This window comes from Diorhabda sublineata, chromosome 7 (assembly GCF_026230105.1).
Source record: "Diorhabda sublineata isolate icDioSubl1.1 chromosome 7, icDioSubl1.1, whole genome shotgun sequence".
Classification (NCBI taxonomy): domain Eukaryota; kingdom Metazoa; phylum Arthropoda; class Insecta; order Coleoptera; family Chrysomelidae; genus Diorhabda; species Diorhabda sublineata.
The window spans coordinates 10543590-10563070 of record NC_079480.1 but is presented as its reverse complement, the minus strand read 5'-3'; the positions used below and the strand labels follow the sequence as shown (position 1 = coordinate 10563070).

The following is a 19481-nucleotide window of genomic DNA, read 5'->3' as shown; positions in this document are numbered from 1 at the left end:
ACTTACATAAATAATCGTTATATCTGCCAACAAAGCAAATATAAGAGAAACAATTAACATTAGCAATCAAAATGACTCAAACCCCAACAGCAAAGAGACCATTTCAATATTTTTATTTAGATACTTATGCTCTTGACTGAAATCAATCATTGATACCTTTCCAAATTATGCTCAAGCTGTAATTCTAGAACATATTGGATTATTAAATACTCAATTATTCTTCAAAACACCAATTAATTTAAAAATGCCTCATGCAATCATAGCTTATAACTATTCAATACTTATGAACAAACTCTGTCCTAAATTCTATCCCATGAATCAGTACTTCCGCGAGAACATAGAAATACAACACATTAAACAAGAAGATCCCCGTGAAGTTAAACTAATTAATATCAAAAACAACTCGACTTGCCATGAAACACGAATCGACATAAATCATCCATTCGTTGAGTGATAAGATGAAAAACTATTGAATTACCATTTTTTCCTCGCAAAGAAATAATGACATTAAATTGCTAGAACCAAAAAGAGGTAATAAAAGTTACCGGCACCTACCTGATCAATATTCCACATTCCTACAGAATGTAATTTGAAATCAAGTTAAATTGAATCAAATTTTCAAGAAATCTACTCAAAGTCCATTGTATGGACAATAATAATTTATTGTCCTCTTATTCTAATTGGAGGAACCACAGTTGGCAAGAAACCCTATTCCCGGTGGATGCTTCACAAAAGACCTTCCTTCCAGGGTTCAATTTCCCGTTAGCCTTGACGTTGAATTTTCGAGGGGAGGAATTATCTCACCATTCCTGATGCGAACCACTAGGATCTGTTAATCATATAGTAAAGTAATTCAAAGTTTCCCTTATTCACGACCTTATCATTATATCTTTAAATTCTACCATATATTAATGTGACTGTATTATTCCTTAACTACTGATTATATAATTAGTTATAGTTATTATTTTATACGATAAGATTTTGTATTTGAGGCAGTTTGTACATTGATCACTCCTAATGGGAACCAACCTCATAGTTAAGTGATTCAAAGTGTCCCTTATTTACGACTAAACTTGTACTCTATTAACGTAACGTCTCAAATTTTATTTTATGTTATTAGTTATTATTGTATACGATAAGATTTAGTATTTAAGGCAACTTGTACACTGATACTTGGATTGTTTGATGTTCGTCGAGAACATTAGTGACATTATTGAAACCACTTCATTTATTTGGCTAAAATGGTAATACTCAATTTTAAGTTTATTATGATCCGGAAGGTGAATAAAAATAAATATTTCATTATTTGTATAAATTTTTTAATAGGCGGTCACGGATGCTCGTCTCGGCACCACTGTAATAATTTCATTACTCTGAGCCGGATCGGTCACGTTGCCGGGCACACATCTGACTCAACGAAAATGCGCGCGTAGGTAGTGGGAGACTGGTTGTGGCGCCAACTGACAATAATTGCTTCAGTATCTAGTAAACCCTACAACGTTCAACTTTCGTATTTCATAGAGGCAGGTATAAAATAGTCAAGAATGGAATTGGATGATATTGATGTTGACGAAAACGTGCTTTCACAACTGAATGAAATCGAATCACAATATTATAGAAATCTGCGGTCCTCTACTGACTGCAACGATTCATCAGTGATCCAAATAAGAAACAAGAAACGTCGCTGTCTTTTATGAGGGAGTGAAAGTGAGGATGACAACATACAACCATCCATATCAGAATATAATAAAAATAAAACAAAATGGTTGGAATGTAGAGGTCGGCAGCAGAGCATGATTCGATTTATGGAATTTCCAGGTATGAAACCAATTAGCTTAAGAAATTCAATGATCAATTCAGAGCCTAATCATATTGATCGTTTGAATAAGATAAGGCCATTGCTTGATGCCCTTAATTCCAATTTTCAGCGATACTACACTCCCAATCAGTATATCTATGTTGATGAAAGTATGGTGCTTTTCGAAGACGCATAATTTTCAAGTAGTATAACAAACAAAAACAACACAAATACGGTATAATTAAATTAAATTATGTACGGCTATACATATAGCCTGGATATATATGCTGGTAAACATTTTGACACTGTAAACAAACAAATGTTATAAAATTGTGTAAAAAAATGTTCAACAAAGGACATACGTTATTCACAGACAACTGGTATACTAACGTCGACTTAGCTGAAAAGTTATTGGAAAAATATATGCACTTGTGGCAACAATTAGAAAAAACAGAGAGAATGTACCAAAGAAGTGGTACATGCCAAATTGAAACCTGGAGAGTTCAAGGCTCTTGAAAATGAAAAAGATGTAACTATTATAAAGTGGAAAGATAAACGCGATGTTTTATTATTATCCACAAAACATTCCACAAAGTTTGTGAGAACTGTTAACAAAAGAGGTCAACACAAGTACAAACCTAAAATTGTTACTGATTATAACGAAACCAAAGGTGCTATTGATTTGTCGGATCAAATGACTGCTTATTCATCGCCATTGAGAAAATCAATTAGATGGTAGAAATTAGCCGTAGAATTGTTTCTAAACGCTACTCTTTTAAATGCAATGATTTTGCATAAAACAGTGACCAACAAAAAAATAACTACTTCAAGACCCACACGGATTAAACAAGAGCTGAAACGTAAAGATGGTCCAGGCCTAGGTAGTTGACTCGGTTTTTGGAATTACTGACACTTCTTTGAGTTTTGCATGAGCTGGGCAGCTTGAAGTCGCTTATATACATCTTCTAAATTCTTTAGATGTTCATCAAGTGTCTTTCCTAATACTTCGATGTCATTCAAATAAACCAGGCATGTTTTTTAAAATAACCCTATCAAGAAGTTCCATAATTCTTTCAAATGTCGCGGGCGTATTACAAAGCCGGAATAAGATATGTATTGCCATATTCCAGATCCGGTAGTAAAAATAGTCTTCTTCTTCTGGGGTCATCTCTACTTGCCATTATCCAGACTTCATGTCCAAAATATAAAACAACTTGCTACCGGCTAAAGTGTCCAGTATATCGTCAATTCGGGGTAGAGAATAACTGTCTTTTTCGCGACGTTGCCTAATTGACGATAGTCCACACAGAATCTCGTAGTTCCATTCTTTTTTTGACGAGCATTTACTGGAGACACCCATGGACTTGTGGATAGTTAGGTTAGGTTACTTGTTACTGTTACTTTCTCCTCTCTCCATCTCTCGAATTCTTTCAGTTTCCTCTCTCTTTGATCTTGGTAGTCTGCGAGCTAATTATCTGATTGGATCACCAGTATCGATTTTTGTGTTTGATGGCTGATGTTTTACCAGTCTTCCTTCTTTTTAGTACAAATAGGTTTCGATACTACAAGAGAAATTCCCTCATTCTCCTTTCCTCAGCTCGATACAATGATTGACCAGCGACTGATCTGATCTTAATCGGTCATGGGAATTATCATTGATTGTCGTTTGGTGGACTATAGACGTTACTGGTACGCACGATCCAACCCTGGTCTTCTTTTTGATGTTAATTAGGTAATCGTTTACATTTATCACACTTACTGGGATCTCCTTCGCCGACATATCTAATGCTTACTCCATTATAACCGGTGTTTCTTCTTCCATGTCCCCCCAGTAGCCGAGCTACCATCATGGTTTCGCTTCGTGCAGGTATAACAGTATATTCCTGTTCAGCTACCAACACCTACTTTAATGATTCTGAATCTCAAGTCCAATTGGAAACCATTAAGATTCATTATGTCTTTTCCCAGAATCGCGCCTTCTTCGATGTCAGCTACGATTAAATTATGTGTAAACTTTTCTGCAACAATTCCCAATTGTATTTGTGTTTCTCCGTAAACGTTGGCACTCTCACCTGTGGCGGTTCGTAGTAGAATCCTGGTTGGTAATAGCTTTTTCTTGGAGCTTATCAGATCTGGTCTTATGACTAGTTGCTCCATTTTCTACCACGTGAAAAATACCTACCTATAGGTAAATCTTTTCCTGTTGGGCCTTGCGATAAAAATGCGCCGATTGCAAATGCGATAGCATTTGTAGTTATATTTCTTCCAATATCAATTGCAGATTATAAAAACTCTTGCTGACAATTTTGTTTGATCTACCATAGACGTAGATAACTCATTTAATAAATTTATTATTTTTGTAAATACTTTTAAAAATATGAATATCTTATGCGAGAAAGTATTCATTTAAGCGCAATCGAATCATTATAAATTCGTCGGCATTATACGCCGTTATTTAGACAGATGCACTTGATTGTAGTCCTACTTGGAACTTAAATCATTATTATTCTTCGTTAACTTGCTACAACTGAATATCTTAACATATAAAAATTCAGTGTCCGTTTGTATGTTCCGAATGAACTCAAAAACGAGTCAACTGATATTTATGAAAGCTGGCATATATATGTGATTTGTTCCAACTTAAATGATAGGATAGTTATTATTTAAATTAATGATCTCAGTAATTAATAATAAACTGATCATCAACGTTTATTGTTGTTAATAATCGTAGTTTCCATAAGTATGGAACAGATGACGCCTTAAGCGAATTTCTTTACAGAGAACTAGTAAAATTTTGTCCTTTGAACCTCATAGATGGCGTCACACTTTAATATGATATATTTTCTTAGACTACACACTATACATGTCCTATTTATACTTCTAATTTACAGTTATTCAGAGAACAGCAAAATTCATTCACATTAAAAATTCAATTACTATTTTTAGTAAAATGCCACCCAAAAAATCCAACCTTAATGTCCGTAGCAAGAAGACTCGATGTGCACGTGTTGAAAGAGCTCATGAATCAGTCGAACAGAGAGCAGAAAGAAATTCAGCTCAAAGAATTCGCACAGCTAAAATTCATGCACGAGAACAGCGTGATAATCGTCTACAAGAAAATGCATTGAGAACCAGGTTAGCACGTCAACAAAACTTAGATTCATATAGAGAACAAAACCGAGAAAATAATCGAACCAACCGCGCAGTAACACGTGCATTTGTTCGTCTTGCATTTAATTATGAACCAGATATCAATTACTCGTCTGATTCCAAAGTTACTATTGGTGCGATGGATAAAATATGCATTTATTGTCAGGCGTTAAAATTTCGCAATGAAACACCCGGCATGTGTTGCGCATCAGGAAAAGTTGTATTGTCACCACCCCTACTCCACCTGAACCTTTGAAATCCCTTCTTTCTGGCATTTCAAATGAATCAAAATTATTTTTGCGTAAGACACGAAAATTTAATTCTTGCTTCCAAATTTGGAGCATCCAAAGTTTATGATTTGTCATCTAATGGTCGTAATTTTGAGACAACATTCAAAATTCAAGGCCAGGTATATCATAAAATTGGATCATTGATACCAATGCCAAATGAAGATCCAAAATTTCTTCAGATCTATTTTATGGGTAATTCTGAAGAACGTATAACAATTCGATGCCAGTATAATTTCATTGAACAATTAGAAGAGAGAGCAATTTTATTGTCATTAGAATTATTTCAAATCAAATCACTCAACCACAACAATGCGTGGCCGGGTTGCTAGTTAAATTATAAAACGTAAATATACGAGTAAAATGTCTCTCCCTTTAAGGGCGTTTGGTTTAAACAGGGTACCAGACGTGAACTAACCCCTTTTTGTACCCCATTCATTTTTTATCTGGAAAACGAAATTTCAAAGCAAAAAATATAGAAGAAAAATAAAATAAAACAAAAGAAAAAAAACATTTCAATTCCAAATTATCTTCATAAATAATAATGATAGTCAGAATCTGAACTAGAGTCGTCATTTGATTGAATTATGAAGGGTTGTAAAGAGGGTGATACCACATACTCATCTTCCTCTTTGACAAAATGTTCAACATAGTTTTTCCAAAGCTTTTAGGCACTACCCACGCAGGTGACGACCATCGAGAATTACTAGGTTGTATAGTATTTTGAGGAAGTATTTTATTGATCTGATCTTTCACTTGTTTATGGGTTTGAGGATAGTAATATGATTTAACATATGTAGATTTGAGATATTGAGTATCTATAGTTTGTTTTATTTCATTATTAATAGTTAATGCGTCTCCTTCTAAATAAGATATATCAGAAAAATCATAACAAAGTTGGAAAATTAAGTCTTGCTTTTCATCGTTAAGATAGTCGAGTCCTATTTACTTTTTTATTTCTAATTTTCTACGGGCACATATTTCTTGGGTTGTTAACTGAATATTATTTACAGTATTCATTTCATACGATTCTAAAATAAGCTTTAGAAATGTAACAGTTTTGGGAATACAGTCAACATTTAGCACTAAAACGAAAAATTCTCCTTTCTCATTTATTTTAACCAAAGCGTTTGGTAATTTAATTTTTTCTGTTTCCTGAGCTACCAGTATATTATCAGTCTTGTTCCGTTCTGCGTTCAATGGAATGTAATTTTGTAAATTTGTAAATTTACGGAAATTTCTATTTTGATTTTATTTTTATTTTGATATTCATGATGTGGGTATCTATTGATTAATACAAATAAGCAAATTGTCAGTGTCAATATCATATTTTGATAAAGTCGAAACGTCAAAATTTTTATCTATCTTTTAGAGAAGCTTAGATGAGCAATGATAAATGAGTATCTAGATCAAAGTATTGTTCATATAAAATGATAATCCTTATTTAAAGTCATCATTAGAGGTCAAAACAATTTTTTGGTCTACCTACATCCTGCATCCGGTTCGAGGTGAATGATCAGGTGCAACTGAGACGTTATAACAAACAATAATATTCTGTTACACATAATCAGACGGCATCACGGCATGTATATTGATGTAATTACAGTCGAAACAATTCTATTTCAGTTTTATTTTTTTTTTTATAATTCGAAAGTTACCCACAACAGAATAGTATTGGATCGAATAATATAATCTATTTTTCGATACTTTTAAATCAAATTTTGTATTTGTTGCATGATTATCAATACCAGCGAGATTGGTTATAGTTTCAGTGGAGTAGTTATTTCTATTAAATTGTTTTTTATGGACACAGATTTCTGTTCAATAGCGTCTACTAAGTAGGTGATACAAATATCTGCAGGCGCTGATTTACTGAATATAGTCAATCTTCGGCTAACATCTTTTTTACGAAACATGTACGCGATGATGATGATGATTTCAACTAATCAATATTTCTATCAACGTCAATTTGAATTTTGAATTCCATGAGTTTAAAAATTTTCACAAACATTAATAGTATCAAAAATCACGATAAGTATTCGTATAAGTATTCGAAAGCTTGGAAAATATATTGAAGTTAGTTTGGTGTTTTCTTGCCACGTTCCCAATAAGAAATAGCTTATATATATACTCGTATATCCAAATGTTTCCGACCCCAGGTGTCTTCCGTTTCAAAATCAGTTATTTTTAACATATATTGACACTGACAATTTGCATATTTATATTGATCAATAGGTCACCTTCATCATGATGATTATTGAAATAAGAATAAAATCAAACTAGAACTTTGTTCTAATAAAAATTAATTTTTCCTTAGTCCTTACATCTCAAATATATAGCAGTAATCAATTAAATTATTTGTAGTTTTATTAGTATTTACAAAATAGAATTATAAATTTTATTTAAATTACTTACTAAGAATTATAAATCCAATATTGGTTGTAGCCTGATAATCGATTTTTAGCACATTATATTAGTTTGTCGGACTGTTTAGATGAAATTTTTACTAACTTTTAATCAAATTATATCTTTTTCCTAATGAGCTGGGAGAAAATCATTCATTTTTCTAAAATAAATTTCAATTTATTGATTTTTGTAAATCCATCATCGTGTATAGTGGATAGTTTCGCAATTACCAATAGTGTACTTGAATTTACAATTTCAACTTGTAATAAACCAATCAAGTGTTAGTTCTGCAAGCACCCGTCATTGTATGTGTTTTATCGTTATGTGTTTGTGATCATATGCGCTACTTAATCGAACGATGTAATTTTTGGACTAATATTTAATTTGTTAGCTAGCCTAATTTTGCTTCAACAATATTGTGTACCAATTAAATTTACTTTCTTATAAACTCATTAACATTTTATTTCATTTCAATACCTTATCGTTTGGTTGGCTGATTGATCCGGGAGATTTTTACAATACAAACAAAATCAGCTAAACATATTAATTTTGATTATGTATTTTGTTACAGAGGCTCTTTTACAAAGTCGACCTTTGCCACATATTCCGAGCCTTCCTGAATCGGATCCACCAGGAAGTCATAACACTAATACCATCAATTCCAGTCTGAGCACCCTATCGAATTCTTCCACTAGTGGAGCACCCTCTACACCCATCTCATTCGAGACTGCCAATAGATGGACCTCAAAAGAAAACCTCCTAGCCCAAGAAGAAGATGACCCTCAACTCTTTGTTGCTTTATACGATTTTCAAGCAGGCGGAGAGAATCAACTTAGTCTTAAAAAAGGTATAAATATACTATTAAAGCAAAGTTCAAAGTGGCCTACAAAAGTTGCTGAATTCACTAAAGCGATATCCTTATTCAGAATTTTAATAGTTTAATTAAAATAACTACATGTTATGGCTAAATCTCTTTAAATTTTTGATGCGTTTGATGTCCAATATTCCAAAGATATTTAGCATCTAACAATTGATATCTCCACTACTGTGATTGGTTGTTACAGTTTCCTGTATCTTTTATAATATTTGAAATTATAAAATATTTTATTAAAACATGAAGCTCTCTTTTATTGTTTCAGTAATCTCAAAATGTTTCTCTGCCAATAATTACTTGATTGTTCCTTCCTAGGACACAAAAAAATGTAATAATAATTTAGTTTTATCTTTTTAGGAGAACAAGTTAGAATATTAAGCTACAATAAGAGTGGGGAGTGGTGTGAAGCGCATTCTTCTACTAACCAGGTTGGTTGGGTACCATCGAATTATGTAACTCCTGTAAATTCTCTAGAAAAGCATTCCTGGTATCATGGACCAATATCAAGGAATGCAGCTGAATACTTACTTAGTTCTGGTAAGTGTACAATTTGTTTATAGATATACTATTCACCAAAAATATTACCTTCATTTCTTTTTGACCTGTGATTTGAATTTAAACTAAATCTATTGGCATATATTTGTTATAGAATGCAATTCAGTCTTGCAGGGTAACTAGTGCAATACAAAGTACATATATTACCTTAAAAATAAGCAATCAGTTTTCTTTCATTACTAAATGAATCGACTGGAATGGTTTATGATACACATCAAATAAATGGAAATATGCTGAATTATTTTATTTTAGGTATCAATGGTAGTTTTTTAGTACGAGAATCGGAGAGCAGTCCTGGCCAAAGAAGTATATCCTTAAGGTATGAAGGTCGCGTTTATCACTATCGAATCAACGAGGATACCGAAGGAAAAGTTTTCGTTACAGCTGATAGCAAATTCAATACTCTTGCTGAATTAGTTCATCATCATTCTATGATATCAGATGGCTTAATAACACAATTATTGTATCCAGCACCCAAACACAACAAACCCACGGTATTTCCTCTGAGTCCAGAACCTGATGAATGGGAGATTACCAGGACTGATATAGTTATGAAACACAAGTTAGGTGGAGGGCAATATGGAGATGTATATGAAGCTATGTGGAAAAGGTACTAGTCTTAAACATACTCTCTTTTTAATATTATGGGCATAATGTATATATATATATCCCCTTTTATAGCGTTATACGCCTTTGGGTTCCTAATCTCCAGGCCTGTCTATCTTGCCAGTCGTCGACTGCTAGGTTCCTTTCGGACATTGCTCTAGTGATTCCTTGTAGCCATGTTCTAGGTGGTCTTCCCCTCTTTCTTTTTTCTTTGGGGGTCCATTCTAATATTATTCTTGGTAGTCGTTCTCTTCCCATTCTCTTAACGTGTCCGTACCAAATCAACTGTTTCTTTTCTATATCTTCTACTAAAGTTCTTTCTACTTTCAATTGTCTTCTTATTTCCTCGTTTCTTATATGTTCCGTTCTAGATATTCTTGCTGCTCTCCTCCAGAAATCCATTTCCACTGCATTTAAGTTATTTTTTTGCTTTTCTGTAAGTTGCCAAACCTCGGAGCTATATGTAATTATTGGTTAAAAAATGGCGTTGTATATTCTCTTTTTTGTTTCTGGTCTAATATTCTTTTGCCACAGCACTGAGTTCAGGGCTCTTATTACTTTTCTTCCTTTGGTTATTCTGTCCCTAATTGTTTCCTCGTTTCGTCCTGTTGTTGTTAGTTTTACACCTAGGTATATGCATTCCTTACAGTTTTTAATTATTTTTCCCTCTAGATCTAAATTCCCAGGTGAATCTTCTGATCCTATACATATGTATTGTGTCTTCTCCGTGTTAACCTGTAGACCCCACTTTTGGTATTCTTCTATAAGTTTTCTAGACATGTACTCCAGATCTTCTTTTTCCTGTGCTACCACTACCTGGTCATCGGCATAGTGCAGTGTATACAAGGTGCTCTCCCCAATAGTTAGTCCCATTCCTTTACATTTTTTTTTCCAAACTCTTAGGGCTTCATCTATGTATATGTTGAACATACATAATGTGGAACAAATAAAATGTATACACCCTATTGTTATTACTTTGTTGATTCTTCTTTCTAAGAAATCAAAAAATGATCAATATTGACAAAAAATTAGGAAACGTGTTTCATCAGTTATAGTTAACAAATAATTCATACCAGCAATATGTTATTGAGGTAGACTTTATTATTGTATTCCTGAAATAGATTACAGGCTATTTAAGAGATGGAAGTTTTTATAAAAGTTGTAATGCCCATTTTCCTATACGCAGTTCTTTCTCAGTTTCACTCTCTTCTTTTTTCCCCATTCCATTGGCTTCTATTTACCCTATAGGGTGTAGGGGTGTTAATTGTACTATTTAGCTAATTTCTTATGAACATTTTCCAGTCCCTTATATCTCGCGTCACTTTTTTCCCTCAATCCACGACTTTCCCTTCTTTTTTAAGAATTTTCCAAACGTTACCCCATGTTACCTGTGGTCTGTGGCACTGTATTATCCATCCTTTGTAGGTGACCTCACCATCCTAGTTGTCTCTTTCCTATGTATTCTTTTATAGGTTCAACTTTAAAATCTTCTCTTATAGTGAGTGAGTTAGTAGTTACTCTTAGGCTTCTAATAGTTTTTCAATTATTTTCATTCTAAAGTTTTTCTGTATTAAAATTCTTATTTCACTTATGTACATAACTATCAAGATAATTTAATTTTGATTGAATGACAAATGCTCTAAATTCACGGCTTTTTGGCAGGTTAGAAGCAATTGAAAATATTATTCATGTAACCTTAATATGAATTGATAAATTTGTTTCCAGATACAACATGACAGTAGCTGTGAAAACTTTGAAAGAAGATACTATGGCCTTAAAAGATTTTCTCGAAGAAGCTGCCATCATGAAGGAAATGAAACATCCAAATTTAGTTCAACTGATGGGTGTTTGTACGAGAGAACCACCATTTTACATAATCACTGAGTTCATGAGCAAAGGAAACCTCTTAGATTATTTGAGAAATGGTAACAAAGATCAAATTAATGCCATAGTACTTATGTATATAGCTACACAAATAGCGAGTGGAATGAATTATCTGGAGAGCAGATGTTTTATTCATAGAGACTTAGCAGCCAGGAATTGTCTTGTGGGTGAAAATCACTTAGTCAAAGTTGCTGATTTTGGTCTTGCAAGGTAAGTTTGATACATTGAATATTTATGTTTCTATTATACTAATTCAATATTTCATTTCCTTTAGATTAATCTACTGATTTCGTATTTAAAACAATTTTTCTGCTTATTTTCATAAAAAATATTATAGAAACTACTGGGGATGTAGTTGGTGATGTGGAGGTGGATAAATGAAACAATCACTTTGTTCGTTTCAATAAAGTCAGTCTACGAGCTATTTTTGAGGAATCAAATTTACTAGAAGACATATGAGCTTTACCTTTAGAAAAGTCAATAAAGTACACTTTTAAAATCCATTCTATGAGTTATGTTATCAGTAGTAAACACTGTGTACTAGTTAGTAACTTGAGTTCATAGTTCACAAAGTACTGGGACTTCTTTAACTATCACACATCACGCTTTTTCGTATATTTTTCCTCTAGAGAGTTATAACGTTATGAATGAGAAGTTTACATCATATTTGGAACGGGTTGAAAATTACATTGCCATGAAAATATCTAAGATGACGCAAATCTTGCACAAATGCTATGGGCTTTTATTGGGGCTACTTACTAAAATGAACTATCAGCGTTTCTGGGTTCAGAAAATCCTGCCAAAAATCTTGGTTATTATGAATTGAAGAAACAATTTGCGAAGATGTCAGTTCCTAAAAGCAGCGAAATTTTTTTGGAGTATTATTTAAATGGAGAATCTGTCAATAACCAGATTCATAGCAACTTAACATGGCAGATTATGAATTTTGTGTCGACTGTCAATGGAAAATTTCCATTGTCTTTATGAGAGCTCATTTTTAGAGAGGGATAAGTGGCAATTGGTTACATGAACAGCTGCTAAAATCGGATCTTGAAACTTTCAACTTTAAGCACACAATATCGTTCCCTTAGTTGCTCTTAATGTCCCTCTCTCCCACACAGTTTGAAATTGCAGTTTCGCTGTACCACTTTGTATTACCAAGCCTTGGGTTTTTAAAATCTTTATGACCTTTCGATTTTGTCAAATGTCAGTTTTTCGAGCAAAATTACTGATGGAAAAATTTTGGGTAAAAAAGAAATGTATCCTTAAAAAAGAAGTCGAGTGTTTTTGGCAAGATAAATTAAGGAGCGAATATATGAATGAGAAACAACAATAATTATCTATATTGATACAGTTAAATTATTTAAATGAACTCATGTTGTAATGTCATATTTAAATGGCACATTTTATATGGGAGTTAATTTGTTATAAACAGAACATCATTTAAAAGTATAAGCAAAGCACACATTTCAATTAACATGGTTAAAATAATTTTGATATAGACATTTCAAAGTTATTTTGATATTATTTCTTTTAAGGTGTACTTACAATGGGAAAAAAGTTTTCTCATTTTCTTGTCCTATTTGTTTTTTAGGTTAATGAGGGATGATACATATACTGCTCACGCTGGTGCCAAATTTCCAATAAAATGGACTGCTCCTGAAGGCTTAGCTTATAATAAATTTTCCACTAAATCTGATGTATGGGCTTTCGGTATTTTATTATGGGAAATAGCAACATACGGTATGTCGCCTTATCCTGGAGTTGATCTAACAGATGTTTATCACATGTTAGAAAAAGGATATAGAATGGAATGTCCGCCAGGATGTCCTCCAAAAATTTATGAGCTTATGAGGCAGTGTTGGCAATGGCATGCAAATGATAGACCTACTTTTAAGGAAATCCATCATGCCTTGGAAAATATGTTTCAAGAATCAAGCATTACAGAAGGTAATACTTCATTACTTTTCAAATTGCTTTTGAAATTTTAAACTAATGACAATCATATTTTCATTGTTAATATGATGAGTACTTCTGAAAATATTATTGATTAGCCCAACTTACCAACTGAACGTGTAGCGATTTTGCATTTTAATCCTTGGATCATACTATGAAGTAGAAGGAAATCAACATTATGTAATTTATCTGTGATAAATCAGTGATTCTAATAAATAGAACATCCATATAGTCTAAGAGCCAATGTAATTTTAAACTTCATCAGATGTTTACAATATAAAATTTTGATTATGATATAAAATATATTGTTGAACATATAACCTTTCAAAATATGTTCATTGCTATTATTTATAGCTTTCCTTTTGCAAACGATCTGATTTATTCCATCATACCTGTTGTCACTGGTATGATGGACCAAATGGAATGACAAACTGAGATATTCATTTGTCAATACCAAAGTGAAATCAAAACAAATTCGGAAATCTTAATTACGATTCTAAACAATAACCAAAAAAAGAATAAATCTAACCACAAGCTTTTGATTTATTTCCATAAAACAAAGGCTGGTGTTGAATCGGTAAGGGAAGAGGTAAAATTAAATGGGAATCTAATGAGTTACACTTCAATGAGCTCAAATAATCTGAGATTTCATGCAATAGGAACGCTACTATTAGCTAACGTTATTCAAGTTTCATTGACTCGCTTACTGAGTGAACTAAAGTCCAATATAGAGCATACAACCTACACAATATTTAACAGTCTGTACCTGGTTACCACATAAAAACAGGCAAGGTGATATCAGTAATTGTATTTATCTACTTACTACTCTTCAAAATATCAAAATAAAGGTAAATTCATTACAAATATACTAGTATAGGATTTCTTGCATATATTTGTTTATAAATAGCAGTTAAGAAAAATTGGGGTAAAAAGATCAGATAATATAGAGGCGTTGCGAAACTAAATAAAAAAGAGTATGTATGCTTAAAATATATTTTTTAGAATACAAAGTTAAAAAAGCTTTTCCTCAAAAGAATAACATTGCTATTCTTATCAAATACACCAATATTATGTAATAGAAATGAAGAGAATGATTATGAAAATCACTGATAAGAGGAATTTATAAGAAACGAAAATAATAAAATTTTAATTGACTAGTATAGGAAACCAAGAAGTTGTGGAAGATATATCAATTATTATTCATATCACCTTTGTAACACTAACATGAAAAATAGAGTTCTAAAAATTTCTGATCCAGTTTTTCATGAAAAAATATTAAAGTACTTTTTTATGAAAACTCATATCCCCCATATCTTTTGAAACGAATTTTGTATAATTCATTTGACATTGACACAAACATTGAATCATCATTTTCAAACGTCATTTCTATTCCATGAATTTATACACCTTTACCATATATAAAATCAGTTACTCCTTAAACTTTCTGGAATCTTTAAACAACACAATATTAAAATAGCATTCAGTCAAACACTTAATATTCAATCTATTTTTACTAAAGTAAAAGATATAACACCAATCAATAAATTTCCTATCATACTATATAAAATACTTTGTTTACATTGGTCAGTCGAAAAGGCCACTGATAAGTCAAATAACTTCTCACAAGAGTAATAGCAGATTATATCCTGATAGATGTTCATTAGCGACTCATGTCTATCACGAAGGACACAATGAATTATGAGTCTGCCAAAGTTTTGATTTTAATTTTAATTCTCACTGCTTTTCACAAAGCTACATATTCGGCAAACGTCGAAGCCTTTGTTAGATTTTTTCTCTTGATTTCCAAGATACTACATTTCCAAATAATCTAATTACATAACCAGTAGTAGATTTTCTGTCTATAATATCTCCTTACAAATTAATTCCAAATCTCTAGTTAAATATAAATACTTAAAAATTCGTAAAACATATTTGAAATGTGTTTTATCATAACAGTTTTGAAATCTACTCAAATAATTAACACTAAAACTTATATTAGGCCTCGTAGGCGAGTTTATATATAATAAAGCTCAAATTAAATTTCTAAACTTTATATTTTTCTCGTAATTATCTGATTTCTGAATTTTTAAATTAACTTCCATTGGTGTATTATATAATTTACTATTTTCTATATTATACCTCATAGCAAATGACTCAATCAATATATTTGGTTTGGCTTAATTTCAATTCCTTATGATATACATCAAAATTTATGGTAATTCCAAGGTACTCTTAGATGTTAGAAGATCTTTCATCTTAAATTTTTCAGATAGCAATCTTTTAATTTTCTTTAAATAGTTTCTATCTTTGCCACATTTAAATAAATCATCAACATAAGTTAACAAATAGATAATATTATTTATATCTCTAATTACATATAAACAAGAGTCAACATTACTTCTTTCAAAACCAATACTCACCAAGAATTTTTCAAGGCACTCTTGGACTCTCTTTTAACCCATATAAAACTTTTACTACTTGAAAACCTTATTTGAGCCATCCTCATAACCTTGTGGTTGTTTGACATTAGCTATAGAGTTTACCTTACCATTTAAGAATGCTACTTCTACATCAATTTGTTCAATACATCTGCCTATTTGACAACAATTAGAGTTTGCATTCTGGCTACAGGTGAATAAACATCCCTTAATTTCGTCAGTTTGTTGAAACCCTCTTACCACTAATCTAGCTTTATAAGTATTTTTAGTCTCTTTTGAATATAGCCATTTTACATCCAAAACTTTATTATTATCTATATTTTCGACTATTTTCCAAGTCTCAATTTTATTTAAACAATCAATTTCTGTATTCATGGCCTTTTTCCATAATTGACTGCAAAAATTTACAAAGGTATTGCTATTGTATACAACATAATCATTAAATTTCTGTGGGATTTTTTCGATCACTCAGATTTAAGAGCTGATTAATTTGAAGATTCTTACTCTCTAATGATCTCATTTAAACATTCATATCTATTTACTAAGCTTCAGTCATTATCAGGATTTTCACATCATTGCATACGAGGATATTTTGATATCCAGTTAGCCTAGACCAGTTCCATGCATAAACAAAATGTTGCGTTGCCATAGTAACGAACAATAACTGTGTGTCAGTGTAAAGTTTAACGTCAAAAAAGGAAACCAAAGTTACGTAATAAATTAAAAGAAAAAAGATGTCCGCCGAAATTGTGAAAATCGAAAAATTGGAGTATCGAGCCATCATTGAGTACATGTATTTAAAAGGGTTAAGAGGTAAGCATATTTACGAAGATATGCTTAATACCCTTGGTGATCAATGTCCTTCGTATGCGACCGTGAAAAATTGGACTGCAGGCTTCAAAAGGGGTAAATTTTCCATTGAAGATGATGACCGAAAATATCGATACAGTTCTTGACATTATTTTATCAGACCGTCGAATTGGACTAAACCGAATATTTGAAGCACTGAATATTTCATTCATCATATAGTTCACGTCAATTTGGACATGAGAAAAATTGCTGCAAAATGGATCCTCAAATGATTGAATGTTGACCAAAAGGCTAGAAATATCACGTTCGATCTGTGCTTGATATGAAAACGATGTAGACTTCTTAAACCAAATTGTTACTATGAATGAGACTTGGGTACATTTCTCCGATCCAGAAACAAAGAAACAATCGATGGAATGGCGACACTCTGGTTCTCCAAGACCTAAGAAGTTTCGTATCCAAAAATCTGCCGGAAAAGTTCTTGCTTCAGTTTTTTGGTATTGCCATGGAGTGATCATGATTGATTTTTTGGATAAAGGTAGAACAATAGCTGGAGATTACTATTCGACATTACTGACAACTCTACGGGAAAAAATTAAAGAGAAACGACGCGGAAAGCTATCCAAAAGTGTTTTGTTCTTGCAGGACAACGCCCTTGCACACAAATCTCATGTTGCCATTCAAAAAATTCGTGATTTTGGATTTGAGTTACTAGAACACCCCCCTTATTCGCCAGATTTGGCTCCGTCCGAATATCATCGCTTTCCTCAACTGGAAAAAAGTTTAAAAGGTCGTAAATTTTCTTCCAACAAGGAGGTAATAAAAGCTGTGGAGGTCTGGTTTGCAGAGCAGGAAGAAAAAAAAAATTTTTAAAAGTCTAGAGACGTTGCAGGTTCGCTGTAATAAATGTATCCAATTAAGAGGAGAAGATATTGATGTTAGATATAACCTATTTATATTCCGCCTATCTAAGAGTCACAGTCTTATAAGGTTTCCAGGTCCCAAATAAATATGCTTTAAACTTTTTCCGTTTTATTAGAGCGTGAAAGTTATCAATTAAGTTAGTCATCCATAACAAAATCTAAAAGTAGTACATTTAAACAGGTCTTGGAAGGTTTCTTTGAGCGAACGCAATAGGCAAGTGCTTACGCCTAGCTATTGTACGGAGTGTACTTTAGTTTATGTACGAGTAGTAAGCGATTCATTAAAATTTGTAACATAAAATTTCATATTTTTATTTAATAATAGCTGTGAGCATATTTAGAATGGGAAGCGAATTACAACAGCAAATGGGTGTAGGTCGATCTTACTATGGAACCTCAACATTATAATTAGAGATTTCTATTTATAGCAGCTGTAAAAGCTAGTATGCTCTGTTTCTTCCATAAAAACGAGTTACTCGTATATTTCCTCTCATTATAAGACTTCAGCCGATTATCTTCAAGACATAATTTAAAATAAAAGTCAAGTTGAATTCTTTCCACTAAGTTTTTTGTTTTGTGATATTAACAATTCTAACAATAACACGTTTTGCTTATATTTTTGTTCTTAACAGAGGTTGAAAAACAACTGCAAGGCAATGACTCTCCATCAGTTCCTTTGGGAACTCCAAATATGGCTTTCAAAAAGTCACATTCAGGAAGTACAGGAAATATTCATGGCCTTGTTGGACTAACAGAACCTAGTGGTAAGATTATTTTTCAAAAAGGATAAGTTCTAGGAATTTCCCACACTCTTCTTTTAGATACTCTCAACAATACATCTAATAAACTCTCTACTTTTACTGGAGGATCAAAGACTAACGTTCAAATGAGGCGGTCTACTAATAAAAAAGGAATGCCTGCCCCTGCACCTCCCAAACGTACAAGGTAAGTTCATGACTCTAAGAAAGGTTTTTCCTGTGGATTAATATTCTACATCATAACATTTTTCCCAACATACCATCTAACTCTTAACAGTATCTTACAAATTTTAAAATACCTATAAATTGTAATTAATAATTGAGGTATGGCAACAGTTCAACCAAAATACACTATTTTATAGTCTGTAACAATTACTCACTACTCAGGATTGTAATAAACATTTTTCCAGTACATAGTGTTCCAAATAAGGGAATTGAATCTTAGAAACTGCGGTTTCATAATATCACTAAGATGTATAGAACTGTCTTTCTCATATATTATTCTTAATGTAAGTATTCTGTCTACAAAAGCCCTCCAGATTGAGCAAATATTTATTGTACAAATTCTTTTAAACTGATTAAAGTAAATAGATTAATGTTTTTATTCCTTTGGCTAATACTACTTGCGTTTTGGTTAATTGAAAAAGCACCAATGATTTCATCATAATTCTTTTATTTGTAATACATATTATATTGTGAAAAAGCTTTTTTAAAATAACACAAACTAATGCTATGGGCGAAATTAGAGTCCTTAAGTTAGTTATAATAATCTTGGTCAAAATACTGTGGCTTCAAAAATCTTGTATTCTGTACTTGGAAGCTTCTACACACAAAATACAGGGTACGTCACGGGAAACAAACGTTTTTTGAGTTGGTATTACGCATCCGGTAGGAGTTGGAGAGGGGAACCGTTCATTGTTCAGTTGCCATCATGCCTCTGTGGAACGTAGAGCATCGCGTTTTCGTGTATGACAGTTTTGTGCGAAGTGGCGAATCAGTTACGGAAGTTCAACGCCTCTTTTGTCCAAGGTTTAGC

General features: G+C 32.4%; 1 protein-coding gene across 4 annotated transcripts in view; it reads left to right on the top strand.

Moving 5' to 3' along the window:
• Positions 1 to 19481, top strand: part of LOC130446547 (tyrosine-protein kinase Abl) — an 88417-nt gene that overhangs the window by 28739 nt on the left and 40197 nt on the right. For all 4 annotated transcript variants that reach the window (XM_056782878.1, XM_056782879.1, XM_056782877.1 and 1 more), the window contains 7 exons: positions 8213 to 8488; positions 8873 to 9052; positions 9323 to 9680; positions 11402 to 11770; positions 13155 to 13510; positions 18320 to 18451; positions 18509 to 18632. In XM_056782878.1, coding sequence (XP_056638856.1) covers positions 8213 to 8488; positions 8873 to 9052; positions 9323 to 9680; positions 11402 to 11770; positions 13155 to 13510; positions 18320 to 18451; positions 18509 to 18632 — 1795 coding nt within the window. The remainder of the gene's footprint in view (positions 1 to 8212; positions 8489 to 8872; positions 9053 to 9322; positions 9681 to 11401; positions 11771 to 13154; positions 13511 to 18319; positions 18452 to 18508; positions 18633 to 19481) is intronic.